This window comes from Panthera pardus, unplaced genomic scaffold (assembly GCF_024362965.1).
Source record: "Panthera pardus isolate Hobbes unplaced genomic scaffold, ASM2436296v1 HiC_scaffold_3, whole genome shotgun sequence".
In the NCBI taxonomy this organism is placed as follows: domain Eukaryota; kingdom Metazoa; phylum Chordata; class Mammalia; order Carnivora; family Felidae; genus Panthera; species Panthera pardus.
In genome coordinates this window covers 2,614,447-2,637,302 of record NW_026526876.1, presented here as the reverse complement: position 1 = coordinate 2,637,302, position 22,856 = coordinate 2,614,447, and the positions used below count along the sequence as shown (strand labels likewise).

The window sequence follows — 22,856 nt, the reverse complement described above, 5'->3', positions numbered from 1 at the left end:
GATTCTGTCTGACCCTCTCTCTCTCTCTGCCCCTCCCCACTTGCTCTCTCTCGCCCTCTCAAAATACATAAATAAACATTAAACAAGTTCTTTTAAAAAAAGATGCGGGGCGCCTGGGTGGCTCAGTTGGCTGAGCGTCCGGCTTCGGCTCAGGTCATGATCTCACGGTTTGTGAGTTCAAGCCCCGCGTCGGGCTCTGTACTGACAGCTCGGAGCCTGGAGCCTGTTTCGGATTCTGTGTCTTTCTCTCTGTTCTTCCCCTGCTCATTCTCTGTCTCTCAAAATAAATAAACATTAAAAAAAAAAAAAAACTAATAAAAAAAAGATGCTACTCCTGTTAGTGCTCCATCATTCCTAAGAACCGTTAAACAATCTTCTGAGTCTTCAATTTTGCACTCTGACTACACTATTAAAATACCCATATGTGGGGTCCGCAGCCGCATGACGGCAGGCCTGGGGGGAAATGCGCAATGCGCAATGCGCATGCGTGCTGGGGTCCCCGGCCGGCCGGCCTTGCAGATGGCTGTGGAGGATGACTTCAGGGAACGTAGAGCCAGGAGAAAGCCAAGCGGCTTCGGGGGACACCGGAGCAGTCCTTCAGCAGTGCACACCTCCGCGAATAAAGGGCTCCCTGTCTGGACCTTTACCCACCAAGCAGATGCGGCCCAGGAGTTGGATGAGGAGGAAGGCTTCCTTGGGCAGCTGGCGACCAAGGGGTTTGATGTGTTCAGGAGGATGGGAGTCTGGTCCAGGTGAGCTGCAGACATGTTCCATCACCTCCAGAGCACAGATGGGGCTGCTCTGAGAGGGGCGGCCTCCCACATCACCCAGAGAAAGTGCAGGACCAGAGCCACCACACTTAGGACAGCCAGAGAGCGGGATGAGCTCGAGGTCGAGGCAGACGGCGTGGAGGGGACGGAGGTCACAGCCGGGAATGGTGCAGCCGGGACACATGGGGTCGGCCCCCCAGCCTGCACCCTCTGGTCCAGACTCCCAGACCATCTGGTGCAGGATGGTTGGCCCATTGCTGGGAGAAGGAAATGAGTGGGGCTGCAAATGGTTTGTGCCTTTGTTTGCTAGTTGTTTTGAGACTTGCTTGTCTCATTCCTTCCCTCTCCCCCATTCCCCTGTCCAGCTCCCGCCAGAGGAGGAAGAGCTTTAGGATGCTTGGTCTTGCGGTGACGGGAACTGGCTCACCACACCCCCTCGGGCCTTCATCGACTATCTGAGTGATGAGGCCAGGTTCCCCACACGGCGCCTCTTGGGTAAGAGGAAGGACGAGTGGGTGTGGGTGTGGCTGGAGTATCTTCACGCTGGTTGCCGGCGGGCAGGTGGATTTGCGAAGAAGGAACAGCCAGGGAACCAACACTCAGCCTTAGAGAGTTGACACTCCTGCTGAGTCAGGAACGTGAGGTGACCCTGCAAAGGGAAGCGAGATCGCTTGGAGATGTGAACGAAAGTAACTGTAGCATCTTCCTCTTCTCCCCGCCCCCCGGCCCCACCTGAATAGCTCTGGACCCCAGCCCAGAATTTGGAACCTCTTGGAACCTTCCTGCCCCTCAGCCTCCAGCCCTGGAATTTTTCAGGAAGTCTAACCCCTTTGCTAGGCACTAAGCTTGGGTTCTGCCTCCTCCAGCCTCCTTCCAAACTCTTTATCCCACCCAAGTCCAGGGATGAGTACATCACTATGTAATACCTTACTATTCCACCTGTGGCTTGATCTTGGAATCAGCCTTCCGGGAGCTGAGCTTCAGAGCCCAGCCAGGGTGTAGTTTCTGGGCCCACCCTAGCAGCCTGGTACTTTTTTTTTTTTTAAGTTTATTTAATTGTTTTAGTAATCTCTGCTCGAACTCACGACCCCGAGATCAAGAGCCACATACTCTTCTGACTGAGGCAGCCAGGCGCCCCGCAGCCTGGTACTTCTGGACAAATAAACAGATGGACGAATGGAGCACAGCAGCACTCTGAAAGTTTCCAAAATAAACTCTTTTTCTTAATAATAATAAAAAAAAAAAGCCAAGGCAAAACAAACATACTTCTCTGGGAAACAATAGACACGTCATTGACACGGATAGAAATTTTACAGCCTGACACAGAAATTTTCCAAAACATTGTTGTCGACTTGGAGATGTGCCGTCCAGACCTCTGCGGGAGGAAGGATGTGCTGTTTAGTTGGGGAACTACGGTCTGCCTCCAGCTCTCTGCTCCTTCAGGGTCTCAGCCTGACAGCAGCCTAGATCCCCTGAGCTCACAGCTCCCGGGGCAGCCCCATCAGGTGACGGGCGAGCTGGGGCATTTTGGCTCAATGCAGGTCGAGTGTGACGTTTTGTTCCAGAGCTTTCTGCTGGGGTGGCCCTGCCTGCATCCCAGTTCCCTCTTCGCCAGTGTTGTTTACAGCCCCTCCCACCACCTGTGTTAATTTCTAATAATCATCTTGCACCCCAACTCAGCGCCTATTTCTGGAGAACCCACCTGGCACACTGTTTTCTCAGGTCAGTAGGTACGTGGTCCATAAGAGGGAGCAAAGATCTAGATCACAATGATACGTTTCTGTTCTTTTTTGAAGTTCTAGTAAATGCTTCATGGCTGAAGATGTTGCATTCTGTTTTAGACCTCACAGGTCTAAAAGCTGTGTAAGTGTTTGATTAAAATTCTTTTGAAATTAAACATTTTTCATTTTCTTTATCATCACATCAATAACGTATTTCTTTTAGGAGTTTTACTATTTCAGATGCTTTATTTGGAAAACTGACTCATGATGTTCCTTGCATTTTATCTCAGTGACATTTGCAAATATTCTTTATTTTGCCCGTTGGCATTAACAGGATATTATGGCCATTCCTATGAAATATGTGGTTAGCTGTTTTAACTTCCAATGATTCAAATTGTGAGGATTGTCTGGGTATAACAGTTATGGCAACAGCAAAAATAAGCTACTTGATATCTTGGTTGAAATAATGAAACTGTTTTCCATTCTATCTGTCTGTCTATCTATCTATCATCTATCTACTTTTGAGAGAGAGAGAGAGAGAGAGAGAGAGAGAGAGAGAGAGAGAGAATCCAAAGCAGGCTCCACACTCAGCCTGGAGCTGGACGCAGGGCTCGATCCCACAACCCTGGGATCATGACCTGAGCCGAAATCAAGAGTTGGATGCTGAACCGAATGAGTCACCTAGGCACCCTGTTTTTCATTTTAGAAAGGCAAATTTTATGGGGTACCTGGGTGGCTCCGTCAGTTAAGCATCCGACTTCGGCTCAGGTCATGATCTCTCGGTTTGTGAGTTCCAGCCCTGCATCGGGCTCTGTGCTGACAGCTCAGAGCCTGGAGCCTGCTTCTGATTCTGTGTTCCTCTCTCACTCTGCCCCGCCCGCTCATTCTCTGTCTCTCTCTCTCTCTGTCATGAATAAATAAACATTAAAAAAAATTTTTTTAAGAGAAATGCAAATTTTATACTGATTCTTGCATGACATGGAAAGATGCTCCTTGACGTTGTGATATTATCAGAATATCATAAAATTCCTGGGCTGAAGTCTATTTTTGGTATAATTTCAGAAGATTTGTGTTTATGATTCAGAAGAATTGTGGTTATGCTATTTCTAAAAGCTTTAAGAAATATATCCAAATCTTGCCATCTCTTCATCTCTTCATTTTATGGGATTATTTCCATAATTTATTATAAATTCACGCATATGTAGATATCAAAGCTCTGCACGTGAACTATACACAAGAATTTCAAAGCAGCAGCAGCAGCAAAGTAGAAACAATAGAACCAATGGGGCACCTGCGTGGCTCGTGGCTCGGTCGTTGAGTGTGGGACTCTTGATTTCAGCTCGGGTCATGACCTTGCAGTTCGAGAGATGGAGCCCTGGGTCAAGCATCATGGAGCCTCCTGAGGATTCTCTTTCCCTCTCTCTCTGCCCCTCCCCCACTCATGCTCTCTCTCAAAATAAACAAACATTAAAAATCTTTTTTCAGCTCCTAAGATACATATTCCCGAAGAGCTATTTTTTTTTTTAACTTTATTTAGTTTGAGAGAGACAGAGAGCACGGGTGGGGAAGGGGCAGACACAGAGAGAGAGAGAGAGAGGGAGAGAGAGAGAGAGAGAGAGAGAATCCCAAGCAGGCTCTGTGCTGTCAGTGCAGAGCCCGATGCAGGGCTCAAACCCACCAACTGTGAGATCATGACCTGAGCTGAAATCAAGAGTCAGACCCTCAACAGACTGAGCTACCCAGGTGCCTCCTGAAGAGCTATTTTTTTTTTTTTTTTAGGGACTTGGCATGTTAAATCCCATATCCAATTTAAATATCCATATTTAAAGATTTGCAACAGAGAAGCTTTCCAACAGGTAAAGAGTCATCTCCAGATGAATTTTTGTGTCTCTGTGCAAACTTACTTCATTTGCTTTTAGTTTTTGAAGGCTCCAGACTTCCACAGTGTCTAACATTCACCTGGGCCAGATTTTGAAGTAGGGATAGAATGATGTAGGTGTGCACAGTAGTGAGAGCAGAGATCCAAGACCCTACATGTTCAAGGTTTGAGGAAGGGAGGGGATTCCTCTCAGAATTCCACCTGGAGGTTCTTAGGGTTTCTGGGCAGCCTTCAGGTCAGTTTTCTGGGATGGGCCGGGGTGGGAAATGTAATTCTGGTGGTAAGGGATGACCTGAGAGCAAATACCCAAACCAAAGGGTATGGTGTGGGGTCTGAGTTTTCTATGACATTTTCTTTAAAAAAATGTTTTTTAATTTATTTTGAGAGAGAGAGAGAGAGAGAGAGAGAGAGAATGAGTGGGGGAGGGGCAGAAAGAGAGCGAGAAACCCAAGCAGGCTCCATGCAGCCAGTGCACAGAGCCCGACAGGGGGCTGGAACCCATGAAACAGTCAGCTCATGACCTGAGTCAGACGCCCAACCGACTGAGCCACCCAGGCGCCTCTCTACGACATGTTCAAGCTTACTGTTTATAAAATGGTCTCGTATGGCATTTCCTTGAGGAAAAGTGGACAAATCAGTTCTTGACACTTGACCTTCAATAATCAGGAGGAAAAGAAAACTCCCTTAAAGCCATTCAAAGGTAAGCCTGAGGTCAAACGGGCAGGATACAGTGGTGGCTGGGGAGCAGGGCTTCTCATTACAGCCCTTGAAACTGTGTTCAATACTGAGTCTACGTGCATAAACATTTCTCCGGGAAGAGGGTCCTGAGCCGTCATCAGCTTCTCACCGAAGTCAAGGGACCCCAAAAGGTGCAGAACCCCTGCCTGACACCATCTCTTCAGGGACCCTGAGGAGTAAAGGCAGAAGGGTTGGGGGAGACCTGCAGCTTGGCGGTACGACCTCCTCGGGTTTTAGAGGGGGCGGGGAAGGCCGAGCTCTAGGAGATGTTCCTTTGCCCCGACCGGTTCCCTGGGGTCTACACTGCACCAGGGACGCCCCGTCCCTCCTGCAGTCAGAGTTCAAGACCCGCTTCCCCGACGCCCGCCTCCCAGCGGGCTCCAGGCTGGGGCGTGGCAGGCTGGAATCTGCTCCCAGGCCCAGCGCGAAGGCTGCAAAGGCTGCGGCGGGTTAACTAGCTGCGGTCCCAGCGGCTCGCACCCTCCTTTCCCGCCTGGGCGAGCGACTGGGGACGCGCCCTCGGGGCGGCGCCACTCCCCCGGGCGCGCGCGCACTCATTTTCCTGGCGGAGGGAGCGGGCTTCGGCGGGAGCTGCGTCCTACAAGACGTGCTGACGTCGCGGAGGGCCGGCAGTCGGCTCGGGAGCGGCCGGCGCGCGCGCGTGTGCGTTAGGCGCCGCAGCGAGGCAGGGAGGCGCGCAGGGACGGTGGTTGTGCCGGTCCTAGGGCGGCGGCTGCCACCGCAGCAGCCCCCCGAGCGGAGGGGGCCGACGCGGCCGGACGAGCTGGGGATGGGGAGGACCGGGTCCCGCACCTCTCCCGGGCGCGTGCGCGGCTCCGGGGGCGCACAGTGACGGCTGCGGCGCCGCTGGCCCGGCAAGCGCCGAGGCCGCTTCGCCAAGGGAACCTTCGGCCGGCGGCGGGCCGGGCCATGAGGAGCGGCCGGGGCCGGGCCAGGCCTCGCTGACCCCGGCCCCGCGCGGAGGCCTCCACCCCGTTTCCGCTCCGGCCTCTCGGCATGAGCGTCCGCCCGGGCCGGGGGCCGCGGCTGCCCCGGTCCGGCGGCCCGCGGGCGCGCTCAGGGCCGGCGGGCCCGCGGTGCTGATCCCGGCCCGCCGCGCTGCGCTGCCCGCCCGCCCGCTGTATGCCCCCGGGGGCGCGGCCATGGAGGTAGTGGGCGACTTCGAGTACAGCAAGAGGGACCTCGTGGGACACGGGGCCTTCGCGGTGGTCTTCCGGGGGCGGCACCGCCAGGTGAGCCCCGTCCGCCGGGGCGAGGCCGGGGTGTGTGGGCCGCGGCACCTCTGCCTGGCTGCGGCCAGGCCGGGTGGTCCCGAAACTTGGCGACGCCGCGGGCGCGGCCCCCCCACCCCCACCCCCACCCCCACCCCCCGGTTTGGCTCGTCGCCCCGAGGCCTGCCATTGTGCGCGCTGTCAGTGTCGCTGGGTTTGTTTTGGTCGGGCGGGGATTGTTTTGAGGCCGAAGCCGCTAGGCAGCGCTCCACCTACCGACGGGCCGCTCGGCCTCTGATTTCCCCTGTTTGCAGAGAGCCTGGTAACCAGAATGCTCTTAGGGGCTCACCGCCGGGGCCCGGCGGGACACACGCCTTTCCACCTGAACGTGACCCGAATCTGAGTCCTAAAGGAGTGCTCGGTCCCCTCCCCAGCGCCGGGCTCGGGCGTGGAAGCACGCACCTTAGGTTTTTCCGCGCCTTGGGCTGCCAAGGCTTGTCGCCTTTGAGGTCGATAATTGCAGACCCAGCGGAAAACGGGCTTGTTTCCCGTTAGCTCGAGACTTTCTCAAACCCGGGGGTATCGCATTTCCCAGCATTGGTTCGTCTACACCCCATTCGAGCCCCGTACCACCTTCCCTTCTTGGGGTTAGATGGGCGGCTGGAAAAGATGGGCGGACGCTTCTTGTTTCAATCCAAGTAAACATGAAAGCAGGTTCCAAAAAAAAAAAAAAATTTTTTTTTTTAAAGCTTTTGCTGTTTCGTAAATAGGGTCACACGAGGTTTTAGAATCTAAAGAATTTGGAAGAGCACCTAGAGAGTGGAAATAATCAAAGGGGCTTGGTAGTTCTGACTGTTGGCAAGAGGCATGTTTAAGTGGGCTGATTTTGTTACTTATCAGATAGAGTAATAAAAACTGCGTTCCTTTCTTAAGAGAAAAAGCTTAAAACTCAAAAAATAATTTCAGCAGGAAGCTGAATCCTGCCAAGCTATCAAATGCCACCTTCCAGCTTATTGTCCGCATTTCTCCATAACTTTAAAGTGGTTGTAAACTGTGTTCTTTGTTTCACTTGTGGTCCTCCTATCTATTATTTTTAGTGGCTGTCTTATAAGGTACTAGTTTGTAATTTATGAAATCATCTTCCTGTTGCTGGAGGTTCAGGGTCCTTCCCATTTACCCTTTCCATTGTCTGTATATGAGTGGGCTAAAAACATCTTTGTGCTTATAGATTATACTTCTGTGAAATAATTTCCAGGAGTAACACTATTTTTCCTTTTCAGAAAACTGACTGGGAGGTGGCTATTAAAAGTATTAATAAAAAGAACTTGTCAAAATCACAAATCCTGCTTGGGAAGGAAATTAAAATCTTGAAGGTATGCTTCTTTATGTGATATTTCATAGTAGGTTAAAACCTATTTTAAATTAGTGCGTGATGACATCCTTTGTCATTTTGGTGGTTGGAGCCAAATTTGAGAATTTTCACCTGTTGCTGTCATTTTTTGAAGCGTTTGGGTACTTGGAAACTGTTTTTAAGAATAGATGTTTGTGTTCTTGGCCAGTGCTTAGAAGGGGTTCTGGGAAGGCTGATTTTAGCTTCTCCTAATTTCTTTTCCTTAGTTACTGTGTTACTGTTTGAGAAGAGGCAGGCCCTTCTTATCCATCATTTAGCTCTTCTGTTGATCCCTTTCGTGCTACATTTAAGTATTTGGGGGAGAAGGGGACTGGGGACAGTTGGAATCTTTTTTCCTTGTAAATTGAAAAGAATTACCTACCTTGCAAGTGGCCTTTTTAGATCACTCACAAGCAGTGTTATCGCAATGAGATGCTTTGAGGAAAAAAATGGTCTCCTAGTCAAATGAGTGTGGAAAATCCTGTCCACTACATACTTCTTGGAGAGTCACTCACAAAGCACTTTGCTCAGTAAAGAAAGTCTGAAAAATTGCTCAATGAAGAAACTAGTTTAGATGTATGTAACTCAGTGTTCCCCAAGCTGATAAGAACATAGACCCCTCACCTAACACTAGCTTTCATCAAAACTACTACCCTCTTAGCTCTTTGAGCTAAGAATTATGCTTCGTTTTTTTTCAGACAAATTATCTGCTCTTTAAAAGCATTTTGGAACTTATGCCTTTAGTGCTGTTAGAGTTGTATACTGAATTTAAAAGACTCCCAGAAAGTCTGCAGTCATACTACCTGTGATATTTATTTTGTAGACAAGAGTACTCCCTGTGTTAAGAGTCTAACAAATGATCGTGGTGAAGAAACATTTAGGGCCCGAGTAAAGTTTGATCAGGCACATTTCGTCTTATTTTTTCGTAAATTGAATTGTTCTAATCCAGTCATCAGAAGTGTAGTATATAGAAATTGTATGTATGTATGTGTATGTGTGTGTATACTTAATATCTATTTGCATATTGAAATGTGTTAGAACGAATATTTTAAATTCTCAATTTCCTTAACAGGAACTTCAGCACGAAAATATTGTAGCCCTCTATGATGTTCAGGTACCTTATTATTATTTTAAAATTTGCATGTCAATAAAGAACTTTTCTGTTTCATACAAATGTAAGTGAATCATAATAGAAATAGAAAACTGCCTTATTCTTGTTAGAAAGGTATATAGTTTGAGTTATATGTTTGTTAATAAATTGTTTAAAGTAGCATAGAGCGATAGGTTAAAATAATGTGCTGCGTGAGTATGGTTGTACTATAGGAGTAGTGTTTTAGGTCAGGTAGAGGAATATTGATCCCAGATCTAGCATTTCTGTGATAAATGTAGAAAGGACTGTTGTGGGTTATTAAAAAATTAGAGCTTTTTTCTTATTGCAAAAGCAACATTTGCTAATTGGAGAGGTATTAGAAAATAAGTAAAACCAAGGAAACTGCATACTCATCACCCTGATATATCTGATTATCACAGTAGAGTTACACTTTATTTGGAGGTGGGAAGGCTGGGTTCTCAAGTTATCATCTAAGGCAACATTTCTATACAGACAAAATTACCCTTGGAAATCCTTTTGAAAAGCCCCAATTTGGAGAAAATTACTATTTTGGGGGGGTGGGGCACCAGGGTAAGCAGTTGGCTTATATTTAGGGGCGTATTGGGTTTTAAATACTAAAACCACTCTTCTCTAGCATGGCAGTCGGCTTGTGTGACAGCCCCAGGGATTTGAGATCTACCGAGGGGGCAGGGAGGGCAGCCAGCCGACTCAGCTTCCCCCTGGATTCTCACTTCAAAGCAGACTAGGGTGCATGATTTACGTTATTTCCTTCTTTTGTTTTTCTTAGTCTGGACAGTTGAATTCCAGTAAAGTAGATGGACATGTTATGTGATTCTGCTGTATGTGTTTCTAGCTAAAATTTTTTCTGTATACACTCGCATTACTCAAATTCATTAGTTTTATAAGGTTTTGAGTGGCTGCTATGCACCAGGCATCATTCTAAGTGTAGGAACAAAGCAGTGAGTAAAACAAAGTCCTTGCTTTCAGTGTGCTTAATTTTAGTGGGGTGGAGCGAAATGGACCGTTCTTCAACGTACTTCTTTTTTTGTGTATAGTCATTTTTCATGCAGCCATGAAATACTACGAAGTATTTAAACCCATGTTACAAGATGTGTCATTTTTTTTCCATTACAGGAAAGTGCTATGGGGATAATAGTGAAGTTCTGGACATATCTTAGATTATTTATGTTCAGTTTCTAGAATTGGAATTACCAGGGTAATTTTAAAGTTCTTGGTGTTAGAGTGTGATTACTCTCCAAAAAAATTGCAATTTAAATTTCACATACAGACTGTTGTGAGTGACTGTGGGGTGTATTTTATTACCTATTGAAATAGGTGTGACTCATTCCTTCAGCCGAGATAGAGCAGCATAGAAAGGAGAAAAAACTTGAGTCAAAACTCAACTTCTCTCACAATCCCTAGTTGAAATGTCGATTCTCCTCGGAGCTGTTTGTGTAGCCTGTCTTGGTCTTTGGAGACAGAGGGCACCAAGTGGTACAAGTCAGTGCCTGGTACAAAAATTGTTAAATAATATTAACTCTTAATATCCCATTTTTTGAGAAGCACAGAAGACCCTGTCAATTGCAGAGTAGAATTTCTTTTCAGAAGAGAGAGTGTACTTAAACTTCATTCCATTAGAAAAATATTTTTAAGTACTAGCTTTGGTTGTAGAATGAGATACTTAAGGGGAACATGTACTCAAAAACCTGAATTATCAAACAATCAGGAATATGAAGGTGACTGCATTAAAAATGTTTATATTTTATCCACTGTATATTACTGGAAATACATAAAGTTAAGACCTCTCAGTCAAGTAAGTATATTCTTGAGCATTTGGCTAATGAGCGAACAGAGTCTTGATCTACTATTTTAGGTTTGCCCCCTTATAAATTTAGTTGTTTACTGTATGTTTATGGAGACAGTAGAACAGTAATTTTACCAACTTGAACATTATTTTTCCTGGCCATCAGGTTTGGAGATGTAAAATTTATGGATACATTTTTATAAATTGAAACTTTGACATTGTTTCTGACAAATCTGGTTTCAGTTTAGATGACATTTAAAAAGCAACATATTTTCCCATTATAAAATTAATATATCCCCCTAGTTAAAATAATCATTATGAACATGAGTAAGTTCTAAAAGAAATGGCAGTTCTCAGAGACACCACTGTTACATTTCTTTAGAGTCTTCAGAATACATTTATTCCTCTTTAACCATTTATAATTAGATTTTTAGCCTTTTAATTGTGAGAGATTTACTAATAGAAGAGCATTTGCACATGAATGCAGCTTGTTTCATTGGACTTAATGTATTTTGGATACAGTTTCATGTCACTACAGTATTATAGGCTAAATGATAATTTACCTAAAACCCAGTTGTGGCCATTTGGGTTGTTTGGTATTTTTCCCTGTTAGAAACAGTGCTGGAGAGAAAGCTGTGTGCATATCTTTGCTCATTTGTATGAGTGTTCTTGTAGAATAAATTCCTTGTCATGGAATTGTTTGGCCAAAGATATTACTGCATTGCCTTCCAAAAGGTTATACCAATGGCCTGTTTTTTTCCTTTTTTGACAATCTCATGGGAAGACAGTAGCTTAAGTTTTACTTTTTATTTCTTAAATCATTAGTGCATTGACCATCTTTTTTTTTCTTTAAAATTTTTTTTAATGCTTATTTATTTTTGAGAGAGAGAGATGGAGCATGAGCGGGGGAGGGGCAGAGAACGAGGGAGACCCAGAATCCAAAGCAGGCTCCAGGCTCTGAGCTGTCAGCACAGAGCCCTATGCCAGGCTTGACCTCATGAACCGTGAGATCATGACCTGAGCCGAAGTAGGACGCTTCACTGACTGAGCCACCCAGGCGCCCCAGTGCATTGACCATCTTTTTTTTTTTTTTTTTTTAATTTTTTTTTTAACGTTTATTTATTTTTGAGACAGAGAGAGACAGAGCATGAACAGGGGAGGAGCAGAGAGAGAGGGAGACACAGAATCCGAAACAGGCTCCAGGCTCTGAGCTGTCAACACAGAGCCCGACGCGGGGCTCGAACTCACGGACCGTGAGATCATGACCTGAGCCGAAGTCGGATGCTTAACCGACCGAGCCACCCAGGCGCCCCAACCATCTTAATGTTTTATTTGCCTTTTTATATTTCTTCTGTGGCTTTCCTGTTGCTGTTCTGTGATGCTTCTGTTGTGTTCATCTTTCTTACTGATTTCTTTGTAATTGGTATTTCTTGAGTCAGTTAATGAGGTATGCGGGAGTTAGTGGTGAACAAAACAGCAATGGCCCTCGTCCTTGTAGAGCTCACAGTATAGTGGGGAAGAGGACGTGAAGCTAATAGCCACTTACTCTAAGCGTGCCCAGTGCAGTGAGAGAGAACCGTTGAAGACCTTTGAGAGGACACCACATGGGGGCTACCCACTTTATGGGCTGGGGAAGACTTGGTGAAGAGATGATGTTTAAGCTGACTTGACAGAAGAGTGGGAGCCAGCCAGGCTGGGGCAGGTGGGAGAAGAGCAGGGAAGTGTCCCAAGCAGATGAAGCCTTCCGTGGAGAGCAGGCAGGAGGGTGAGAGCTTGAGGAGCCAGGGGAAGGCTGGGCGAGGGGAGTGCGGGAGTGAGGGGAGGGCGGCGGCAGGCGATGCTGGCGAGGTTGGCAGGGGCCACCTCTGTTCTGAGGGCAGCGCAGGGCCATTGAAGAGTTTTAAGAGCAGGAGAGTGATATGTCTGTTTTTCAAAAGATACAGATCTTTGAACCTTCTGGGCAAGAGGTAAGTATTGTCAGTTAGGAGTACTTTACCTGTATGATGGTCAATTGACTGGATAAAGATCCACCACTAGGTAATTTTTAGCGTAGTGGGAAAAGAGGATTCATTTAATAAATGGTGCTGGCAAAACCGAGTATCTGAGAAAGAGTAACGTTGGATCCCTGTTCTCATCATGTTCCATAACAATTTCCAAATGAATGAAAGGCTTCAATATATAAAATACCCAATAAGGACCTTAGCATAATACATAGATGACCGTATATAACCCAAGAGTTAGAAAGATTTTTTAAATCGAGATAAGAAACTCTGAAGCTGTAGAAATAGGGATATAGGGGTGCCTGGGTGACTCAGTCGGTTCACCCTCTGACCTGGTTTCGGCTCAGGTCATGACCTCAACGGTTTTGGGCGTTTGAGTCACACTCCGCTTCTGTGCTGGCAGCACGGAGCCTGCTTGGGATTCTCTCTCCCTCTGTCTCTGTTCCTCCCCTGCTCACACTGTCACCGTCTCTCTTTCTCTCTCTCTCTCAGTAAATAAATAAATAAATAAATAAATAAATAAATAAATAAATAGGGAAGTAGGCACATAAAATCTTTAAAAACTTCTTTTTATGGCCAATAATACCATGAACAAATTGATAGCCATAAAAAGGAACAAACTTGATACATGCCACAGCATATGGTATATTAAACATGCTTGTGGGGTGTCCCGATTGGGTGGGGGCCGGTGGTGCAGGCGGTGAAAGAATTCACCCAAGGCAGAACTACGGTGATAGAAGTTTATCGAATACAGCGCAAGGGAGCAGTGGGCAGGACGGCGAAGGAGAGACGCTGTCTCTCGCTGTCTTCGAGGATGCAGTGGTGGGGGGCTGTAGTTAGTTATAGTGAGGGAGTACGGGGACAGAGGAAGTTTTCCCTTTTTTGGTAACCGTGCCCAGTCGTGAGTAGCTCATTGGCCACTTAGGGCCTGTGGCCATTTTGAGGTGGGTCGCTTGATGAGCCTGTTTGCGTTCAGCTCGGTGGTCACCGTGGTCACTGCCTTGCTCAAGTTTCCATTGCTCAAGCTGTTGCCCAAAAGTGGCCTCTACCATGTTGAGAAAAAGAAGCCAGCCACACACAGCTACTGTTTGATTCTGTTTTGTGAGTTCCAAGAGGAGACTAGGGTGGTAGAAATCGGGGATAATACAGCAGAGGGTGCCTCTGGGGAGGTGGGGGTTGACCGCAAGGAGGATGAAGGAACTTTCTGGGGCGACGGAAATGATCTGTAGCTCGTCTGGAAGTGCAGTTACGTGAATGTATCCATTTGTCACAGCACATTGAACTGTAACTGAAATCTCTGTGTATTAATGTGTGTACATTAGACCATAACATAATTCAAGAAAAGGCAATTGACAGATACCAGTTTGAGAAAGTATTTACAACACAACAGATAAGAGGCTAATATCTGAAACATATAAATCCTCTCACAAACTGGTAAGGAAAAGATAAGCCAAAGAGACAGTAAGCAAAGGATATAAATTGTTGGTTCTCATAAGAGAAATAAAAATGGCTAATGTATGAAATGATACTCACGGACAAGCAGTCAGGGAAACGTAAATTAAAGTAACAGTGAGGTGCCACTTCTCACTCACCCCTTTGGCAAAATTAAAAAGTGCATTAATTCTTCCTGGTGGAATTGGGGAGGAGGTGTAAAATATGCTCATAGATCACTGGTAGAAACGTGAATCGTAAGAACATTTTTTGGCATGCTATCTGACAATATTTTGTCACCCTGTAAGAATATTCTCGACGTTGCAATCAGAATAATCCTGGTGATGTAAGTCAGGGCTTGTTAGTCCTCTGCTCAGACGGGGATTCTGCAGCGGCTCCCTGTTTTTATCAGAGTGGAAGCCGAAGTCCTTATTTGCACAGCATAACCGCGTTCTCTCTCACCCCGTCTGTCTTGTGCTTCTCTGTGCTTGCTGCCGCTTCTGATGGCTCCTGTTGCAGACCATTCTCGGGGCCCTTGCCCCTTTTTTCCTTCTCCCCAGGACCTTTCTTCCCAGATACACTGTATGTGCAGATATTTCTACATGTCTGTAGTATATATAGGTATATTCCCAACCTTCTTTAGGTCTTTACCCAAACACTATGTTTTCAAAAGCTTTCTTTAGCCACCCTCAGTAAAATGAACAATCCCCTCCCCAACACTGTCTCCCCGCCCTACTGTTACAAACAGTGAGGACTTACGCAGTTTGGAGACTTATGGGCAAATCAGGTTTAGATTAGGTGGGTACTTTGTTATCACTTCCTGAGTTTGTAACCCGGGGCCCAAGGGTACAAGAGCACCTGGCTCCCGGGGTCCCAAACAGACCAGGTTTGGACAAAGTCCGAAGGCAGAGAGAGGAGCGTAGGTGAAACAAGAAAGGGATTTTGATTTTCAGTGAGGCCACTACCGGGAAGACGGCGGACCAGGGTCTCAAAGACTGTCTCCAAAGTGCTGAAAATACGTCTAGGTTTACCTAAGGAAAATATGGGGCAAAGGTCACTGGGTACCTGCAGGTGGGCAGTAAAGGTCAGGTCAATCCTTGTCTTAGGGTCAATCACAGGGGGTCTTGGTGGGGTTGGGACCCCGACCCTCTTGCTTTGCCCTCCAGGGCTTTTGCCTGAGTTAAGAAGAACTTTATCAATTAGAAAGTACCCACTGAGGTCTGAATGGAGGTAGTACCAGCAACCTCCTCCTTGGATTTGATTAATTGCTAGAGTGGCTCACAGGACTCAGAAAAGCATTTGACTTACTAGGGTATTGGTTTATTATAAAAGGATGTAAAAGAACATAACTCAGAAACAGCCAGACGGAAGCATAGGGTGAGGTATGTGGGGAGAGCTTTCACTCCCCACATGCCTCTGAGCTCCATCCTTTTGGAGTTTTACGGAGGCTGTGTTACGTAGCTGCACTTGATTAAATCAGTGGCCGCTGGCGATTTAACTCCGTCTCTAGCCCCTCCTCTCCCTTCCCTGGAGGTGGGATGGGGTGAGGAGGGGTTGGGCTGAAATTTCCAACTCTCTGATCCAACTGTTGGCTTCTCTGGCAAACCAGGCCCTATCCTTAGGGGACTTTCCAAAGGTCACCTCAAGAACTAACAAAAGATCCTTCCATATCTGATCCCTTAGCAGATCACAAGGATTTTCTTTTCTTTATGAGATAACCCATAGGAGTCACCTGAGGCATGGAGAATAAATCAGGAAAAGTAGCAGAGAAGTGGTGAGGGATGGGTTTTAGGAGCCAAGGATTTTTATTGAATCTTTCTCTTGCTATTTACTTAATTCTTTTGTTACTTTCTGTTTCTCCCCTTCTGATCCCGAGCATCTGAATTCTGCTGGAGAAAACACCTAGTCATGCTGTCTGATTTTTAAATTCTCTTTATTGTTTTCTAAATTACAAAAGTAATAGGTCCTGGGTGGAAAAACAATTTAAATAGTCTAGTTCTGTATTAAGTAATGAAGAGATGCCCTCTTCTGATACCTCCCCTTATTTCTTTTTCCAGAAAAAAAAACCTCCACTGTTGTGCATCCTTCAAAAGACTTTATTTTTTATTTGTTAACATCACCCCTTTGGTAAAGGAGGGATGATAATCCAACTCTTCTTACTTACAGGATGCAGTGAGGCTGTCTGGTCCCATGTAACCCCAAGGAGAAATAATTCTGAGGATTGTGTTTTTACTCGAACAAATTGCTTCCCAAATTGTTTATTTCATCTACATTTCTGTATACTGGCATAGAGTTCTTCTTAAGAATACCTTCCCCCCCCCCCCACCCCCGCTCCCCTTTAGGGATTTTCTATCTTATTAAAGAGTTTGAGTAGGGGAATGATAAAATGAAATTCATTATACTTAATTTTGTGGATGGAAGTTCTGGGGAGGAGTTGAGGGTGATTAGTTTCCTGATTTTAGAAAAGGAGGACAGATGTGTATTCAACTTTGGGAAACCCTCTGTGGTCTGGCTCACAGGTCTGTTGGCCTCACTTCTCAGCCTTTCTGTCCCTTTAAGTATCTCTTCAAGTTCTTCCCTGGTGCCCCAGTACCATTAGAGTTTCAGTTTGTCTGTTGAAGACTTGATTGTTTTTTCAGTTCTCTTTTCCTTTTGCTCTTTCCTGGCTCTTAGAGCTAAGTGCTTCACTTGAAAGGTGTGCACTGTTTTGTACTGGAGGCCCTTAAGGAGGGGAGTGTTCAGGAGAGAATGATAGAACCAGTGGAGATTCTCACTGCTTTAAAGGTGGGCAAAAGAAGGTTTGCCTGAGAAATCAAGGATGTTAAAATATTTCTTTTGATATCTTTACATTGAGTTAGCAGTTTAGTCTCCCCTAAGGAATTACTAGTTCTCTTTTGTCTTCAGTAGTTAGGATATGGTGCCATTATCTGATTAAGCAATACTGATTTGAGATAATATTTTTGTAACTCCTACTCAAGAAGAAGAAAACTGTGTTGAAAGTTACTGGTTTAATTATATCTCAGTATTTTGGGGGATGATAGGGTATTTTGGTCTGGATTTGATCAGGTGAGATGGCTAAACCTAAGGCTGATTCACCATAGAGATGATTTCACTCGTAGAGTGGATTTTTGTTTTTACTTATGATAAAAGGAAATAAGTATTTCTTACAGATTTGCTTTTCTACCCTGCTGGAGGCTGACTGGTCTCTACTTCCTTCCTGATCATGGGAGTGCTGCTGTTCTGGGAAACCAAGTGTCTGTTCTAGGCTTGCAGCCTGGCTCTCCACGCCCGCCACCCTGCTCGGGCAGGACTGTGGTTCCTGGTTCCCCAGCAGAGAGCAGAAAGCACTGCTGTTTTTCTGAACTCCCATGTGCCTCTATGTGTGTGTGTTTGGGGGCGAGGGGGTTGCTCAAAGAATTGGGCACTAGGGGTTTGAATTTTTTGTCTAGTCCTGAGAATTAAGTGAAGTAAATCATCCCAAGTCCCTGAGTTTTTTGCAGAAAATAATTTAATTCAGATCTTGCCTGGGGCATCCAGACCCTTGGTGAACACGGTGGAACCACCTTGTGGCAGCCCCTTCTGTTCCTTGTTGCACAGAAGTGCTGTAGACCAGAAGTGCTGCAACACCAGTTTGTATTTCTAATCTGTGTGAACTGATCCTTTATTTATAAAAGCCAATAAAAATGAATTTTTGTCAAAATGAAATAAAAAAGGACCTATGAACAGATGTCCAAAGTTTTTATTATTAGGATTAGCAGACATAAAATTATTTTATAGCTTTAAGACTTTTAAAATTTCTTTTAATTTCTATAATTATCTCATTGCGGGCTCATACCAAATAATTCACTGCTTGGCACTGGTCCTTGAACAATGCTCTGAGGGACACTGCCTTACATCTCCCTTTGTTCTCTGATAGAACCCCTTATTCTTTTTCTTTTTTTCTTTTTTCACATAGAACTCCTCATTCTTGAATTTAGGAGCTTAGTGAAGCCAAGTGCTGTTGGGAAAGGTTGTATCTTAAATCACACTTGAGCACTGTCTCAAGTTAGGGTATAGGAAGCACAATTTAAAATTTCATTAATGGGGCACTAAACGGATGTCAGTTTAGCATCCGACTTAGGCTCTGGTCATGATCTCATGGTTCATGAGTTCGAGCCCCACATCTGTGCTGACACCACAGAGCCTGCTTGGGATTCTCTGTCCCCTCTCTCTGCCCCTCCCTGACTCATGCTTTCTCTTTCTCTCAAAATAAATAAACATTTTTCATTAACTTTGAAATATTGTTATTGAAGAATCAGGACGTCAGTGTTTGAATTACCCAAGCAACAGATCTGGAGCTATGTGAAATTTGAGAAACTTAGTAAAATTTCTTAATTCCTTAAAAATCAATCTGTTACTAAGATATGTGAGGAGAAATAATTGTCTTTTCTTTGCCACCAATTCCCAGATAATGTGATTCCCTCCATAAAAAGACTAACCAGGGGCACCTGGGTGGCTCAGTCGGTTGAGTGTCTGACTTTGGCTCAGGTCATAATCTCACGGTCTGTGAGTTCCAGCCCCGCATTGGGCTCTGTGCTGACAGCTCGGAGCCTGGAGCCTGGAGCCTGCTCCGGATTCTGTGTCCCCCTCTCTCTCTGACCTTCCCCATTCGTGCTCTGTCTCTCTCAGTCTCAAAAATAAATAAACATTAAAAAAAAAAAAAAGAAATAAAATAAAATAAAAAGACTAACCATCCTGGGTCATGTATTCCAGAAATCAGATTGTGCAGTTAGTGTTGCTAGATAGGATTTTTGAGTCACTGCTTAAATCATAAACTTTTCAAAGTAGAAGCACTTCCCTGAGGACCAGAGAATCTTACCTTTTCTTTTTTTTTCTCACAAATTTACCATAGCTTTGACCAAAGGATGAATCTTTCTTTAGTTCTTTCCATAAGCAGAATTGAACTTCATGACTACGTTAGTGTTATCAAAACTTGACTTGACTTTGAGGCTGGGATGCTTAAATTACTGTGCTGGGGATTTAAAATTTCACTTACTGATAGATTTAGATTTTGTGAATTTGGGCTTCATTCTTTCCCTACTCTAAATTATATTTAATGTTTACTTTTTAGGAATTACCCAACTCTGTCTTTCTGGTGATGGAGGTAGGTAGTAATATGTGCTGTTTAATTTACTTCAGATTCCTTTTGATTAATATGTACTTTAAAATTGACAGTAGATTATTTTTACTTGAAATTTTGAATTAAACTCCATTTAGTGATTTATATTCTACTTTATAAGGAATATAAAATTTTTTGATTCCATAGTGCTTATGTTTTTCAGACTAGATTTACACTGTACACAAAGTATTTTTAATTGAAATTAACTGGTTGCAGATTGAATTAATCTTGAATCGGTTCCCTTATTTTAATTATTTTTTCTTCTATGTATCAGTACTGCAATGGTGGAGACCTGGCAGATTATTTGCAAGGTAATTTTTGTCTGTCTGTCAGTGTTCAGTGAAGATAGTACTGTGTGTGGTCTGTTGGATCCTGAGAGTTACTTCTGAAGTAATGCTGACCCTGTTCTCTGCACTTGTATAGAAACAGTCAATAAATGTTTGTGTACTTGTTTAAGTGTGGTCACTTTGCCAACCGGTTGTCATTTGTTGTGGTCTTATTCCTAAACTTTATTTGCTTCTAGGTACTTACTTTATGTGTGCCTCTTCCTGACAGTGTTTGAGAGACGAGTCCTCTCCCCGAGAGAGAAAAAAACAAATATGTAGGTTCCTTTCTTCAAAAGACTCTGCTGAGTTGCCATCAGTGGGCCTTTAGTTCCTTCTGTTTCTTTAAAAAAAAAAAATGATGAAAACATGTATCTAAGAATGTGTTTGTTAATGAGAATCTTTCTTGTAAATTAAAAAGTTACAAAGGATTAAAGGTAACACTGAAATTATTTCGTGGCACAGAGGTGAGATTTTAGTACTAGATGGTGCTAGAAATTCTGCGTCCAGAATGTATGTACATAGGATAAAAGGTGTTCAGATCAATTGTGTCTCTCACAAGTAATTCCTAAATGGTGTTAGATGAGGCCGGCATCTACTTGTTCACTCCTTAAAATGCAAGGGAAATATGAAAAAAACAAACAAAAAAAAACCAAAAAAAAAAAAAAAACAGTGAAAGGTTGATAATACCCCAACCTCTAAATAGATCAGGGGAGTTGATGGCGAAGTCACCGACATCAGTAGATACACTTGCAAAGGGTATAGACAGTTTACAAGAGCATACTAAAAATGTTCCATTTCACCTAGTAATCAAGGAGTGCAATGGCAAATTTAAAAGTCTTTAAAGTATAAAACATTGCTCACTTTCAAAAGCTGCGTGGAGATTACTAGAAACAACACTGGGAGTGTTGCCACAGGCCACGACCGGTTGGTTGGTGCGGGGTGAAGTGGCCCTGGGCCTGAGGCTCCGGAGCATCTCCTTCCTGGCCTGGACCGGGTGTGCAGGGGACAGCGACGACCCCGGGGCCGGGTGACACTGCGGATGTCACATGGGCTCTTCCGCCGGGCACAGCGGGCGAACGACAGCAAAGCTTCAACCTGACCCGGAAGATGGGGGCGGGAGAGGAGCCGAGACCCTCCTTGTCTCTGCGCCACGCCCCCCCCCTCCCCGCCCTGTTAGTCCCGCGTGTTGTGTTCCTGCCCCAAGAGGAGACCACCGGGGCTCCGAGGCTGCTGCTTCTCTGGCTTCCCTCGCACAGAGGTGCTACCCGGGGGTGGGGTGGGGATGGGGGTGGTCTCCGGGGGCGGGGAGGGGGGGGGGCCTACCCTGCCCTCCAGTGCTGTGGGCCCTTCCCATCAGCCTAGGGAGAGGGCTGTGCCTCTTCTAAAGCCAGCACACCTTAGGGAAGGCCCCGAGAGAGACTGGATTTGGAAGTTCCTTTTAGGGCTAGGTGATTGCTGGGAAGGGTCAGGGGGAGGAGGGAGGGAAGAAACTGGTATAAATGCCCCCCCCCCCCCCCCCATTAAAAAGATTATAGTTGAAGATCCAGTGTGAGCCCTTCTGTAGTCCTCTCCTGGCTTTCCCCCTTGAAGACAATGGTTATCTGGAATTTGGTAGTTTATTCCACGTGCAGTTTGTGTTTTTGCCAACCGAGATTCTTTTTTTCTTAATCCTCATTTGGTGTTTTATGTAAATATCCTCATTTGGTTATATATGTATATGTCAAATGTCACTTACTAATAGGACACATGAGACAGGCACTTTGGGTCACCACTGGTGGAAAGTTCAAGCTAGAAAACACCCTGCTTCTACATCCTTCTCAGTCAATGACTGTCTAGTTCCTTGATGTTCTCAGTGATCCAGATAAACGCACCTTTCCCCTGGGGTCAGATTGAGTGGCACCCTATCAGTTTAGTGCCCTCATTGGAGTATCGGTTTCCCTCACCGACAGAAGTCCTACTCGCTGATACAGGCACTGTTACTGGGGTAGGTCGCCTTGACAGCAGTTTTGTCCCTTGTGTTGAACTCCATATTTGATATTCCGGAGCAGCAGTGTTAGAACAGGAGGCCCCAGAGTGAGGGGTGTATGAGCCTGAATGTCGGAGTCAGACAGGCAAGCCGCTCCTCACATCCCTTAATCACTGTGATTTTGGTCGAGTCACTTAGCCTCCTTCTGGTGCCTCTCTGCTGTAGTTCTTACGGGAGTCCCTTGTCATTTGAAAACACTTGTAAAGGCATATAAGAGAAATCTGGACCTCAAGGAATTTTCGAGAGTTAAACTGTCCAGTATGGTAGCCACCAATCACGTGGGACTATTGAGCCAGCCTGAAGATGTGCTGTAAATGTGAATATATTGATTTTCGAACGCGTCAAGGAAGAAAATGACTGTATCTCATTAAGTATGTTGATTATAAGTTGAAATCATATTTTGGATGTTTACTTTCACCTGTTTCTTTTTACTTTTTAAAATGTGGCTACTAGAAAATGTAGAAATTATGTATGTGGCTCACCTACTGTTTCTGTTGGGAGAGCGCTGGTCTAGAAGATCTAATGCCATTACTTCACGACACGATCATGATCATTTAATCCTTCTATTTGCTTTGTTAAGGAAAATGCTATTAACGTTTTCAAAAGCTAGAACACGGATTCTACTGATCGCAAGTTTAAAACAAATTTTAAGTTAATTATCAAGTTGTACTTCAACGTGAATTCCAGCAGAATATTGAGTGTGGCAGGAGTGGCTGAGCCTGCTCCCTCCGGGCTGACTTGCTCAAGCATTTATTTTTTTGGAAGAGTGTCGATGTTGGCCATGCCTTTAAAATAGTAAGTTTTTAACATGGGAAATACAGTTTATAGGATCGTGATGAGAAATATGCATTCCACGTTTGTAAAAATATGAATATTTACTACAGCGTGTGTTCAGAAACAGCTTATGTTAGATCATTAATCCCCTTCCCCCACCCACCCACACACAAGAACAGCGTTAGAATTTGGACTCTGAAGCAAATAAATTTTAAGTGTATTCAATTGTATGTCATGGGGCAAAAATACAAGTTCTAAGCATCTGCAATCATTTGAAGTAACAAAATGTTTCTAATCCCTAAAATGAAAATGTAAATGAATGAAACAGAAAACAAATACTGCCCATTTTAATTTTTGCAACGTAACTTAAGTAGGCATTACAAAAATAAAGCTCCACGCTCCCATCATTGGTTTGACCCACCCATTGAGATCCGGAAGAATACCCTCCATATTTTTAGCAGTGTTTATCTCTAAGGGATGGCATATGGGAGATATC

The 22,856-nt window shown here is 44.9% G+C and overlaps 1 protein-coding gene across 4 annotated transcripts in view; it reads left to right on the top strand.

The window, feature by feature from the left end:
* Nucleotides 1-5,727: 5,727 nt before the first annotated feature.
* Nucleotides 5,728-22,856, top strand: part of ULK2 (unc-51 like autophagy activating kinase 2) — an 84,387-nt gene continuing 67,258 nt past the window's right edge. For all 4 annotated transcript variants that reach the window (XM_053893314.1, XM_053893313.1, XM_053893315.1 and 1 more), the window contains exons 1-5: nucleotides 5,728-6,361; nucleotides 7,621-7,713; nucleotides 8,803-8,844; nucleotides 19,187-19,219; nucleotides 19,509-19,545. In XM_053893314.1, coding sequence (XP_053749289.1) covers nucleotides 6,272-6,361; nucleotides 7,621-7,713; nucleotides 8,803-8,844; nucleotides 19,187-19,219; nucleotides 19,509-19,545 — 295 coding nt within the window. In that variant the 5' untranslated portion in view covers nucleotides 5,728-6,271. The remainder of the gene's footprint in view (nucleotides 6,362-7,620; nucleotides 7,714-8,802; nucleotides 8,845-19,186; nucleotides 19,220-19,508; nucleotides 19,546-22,856) is intronic.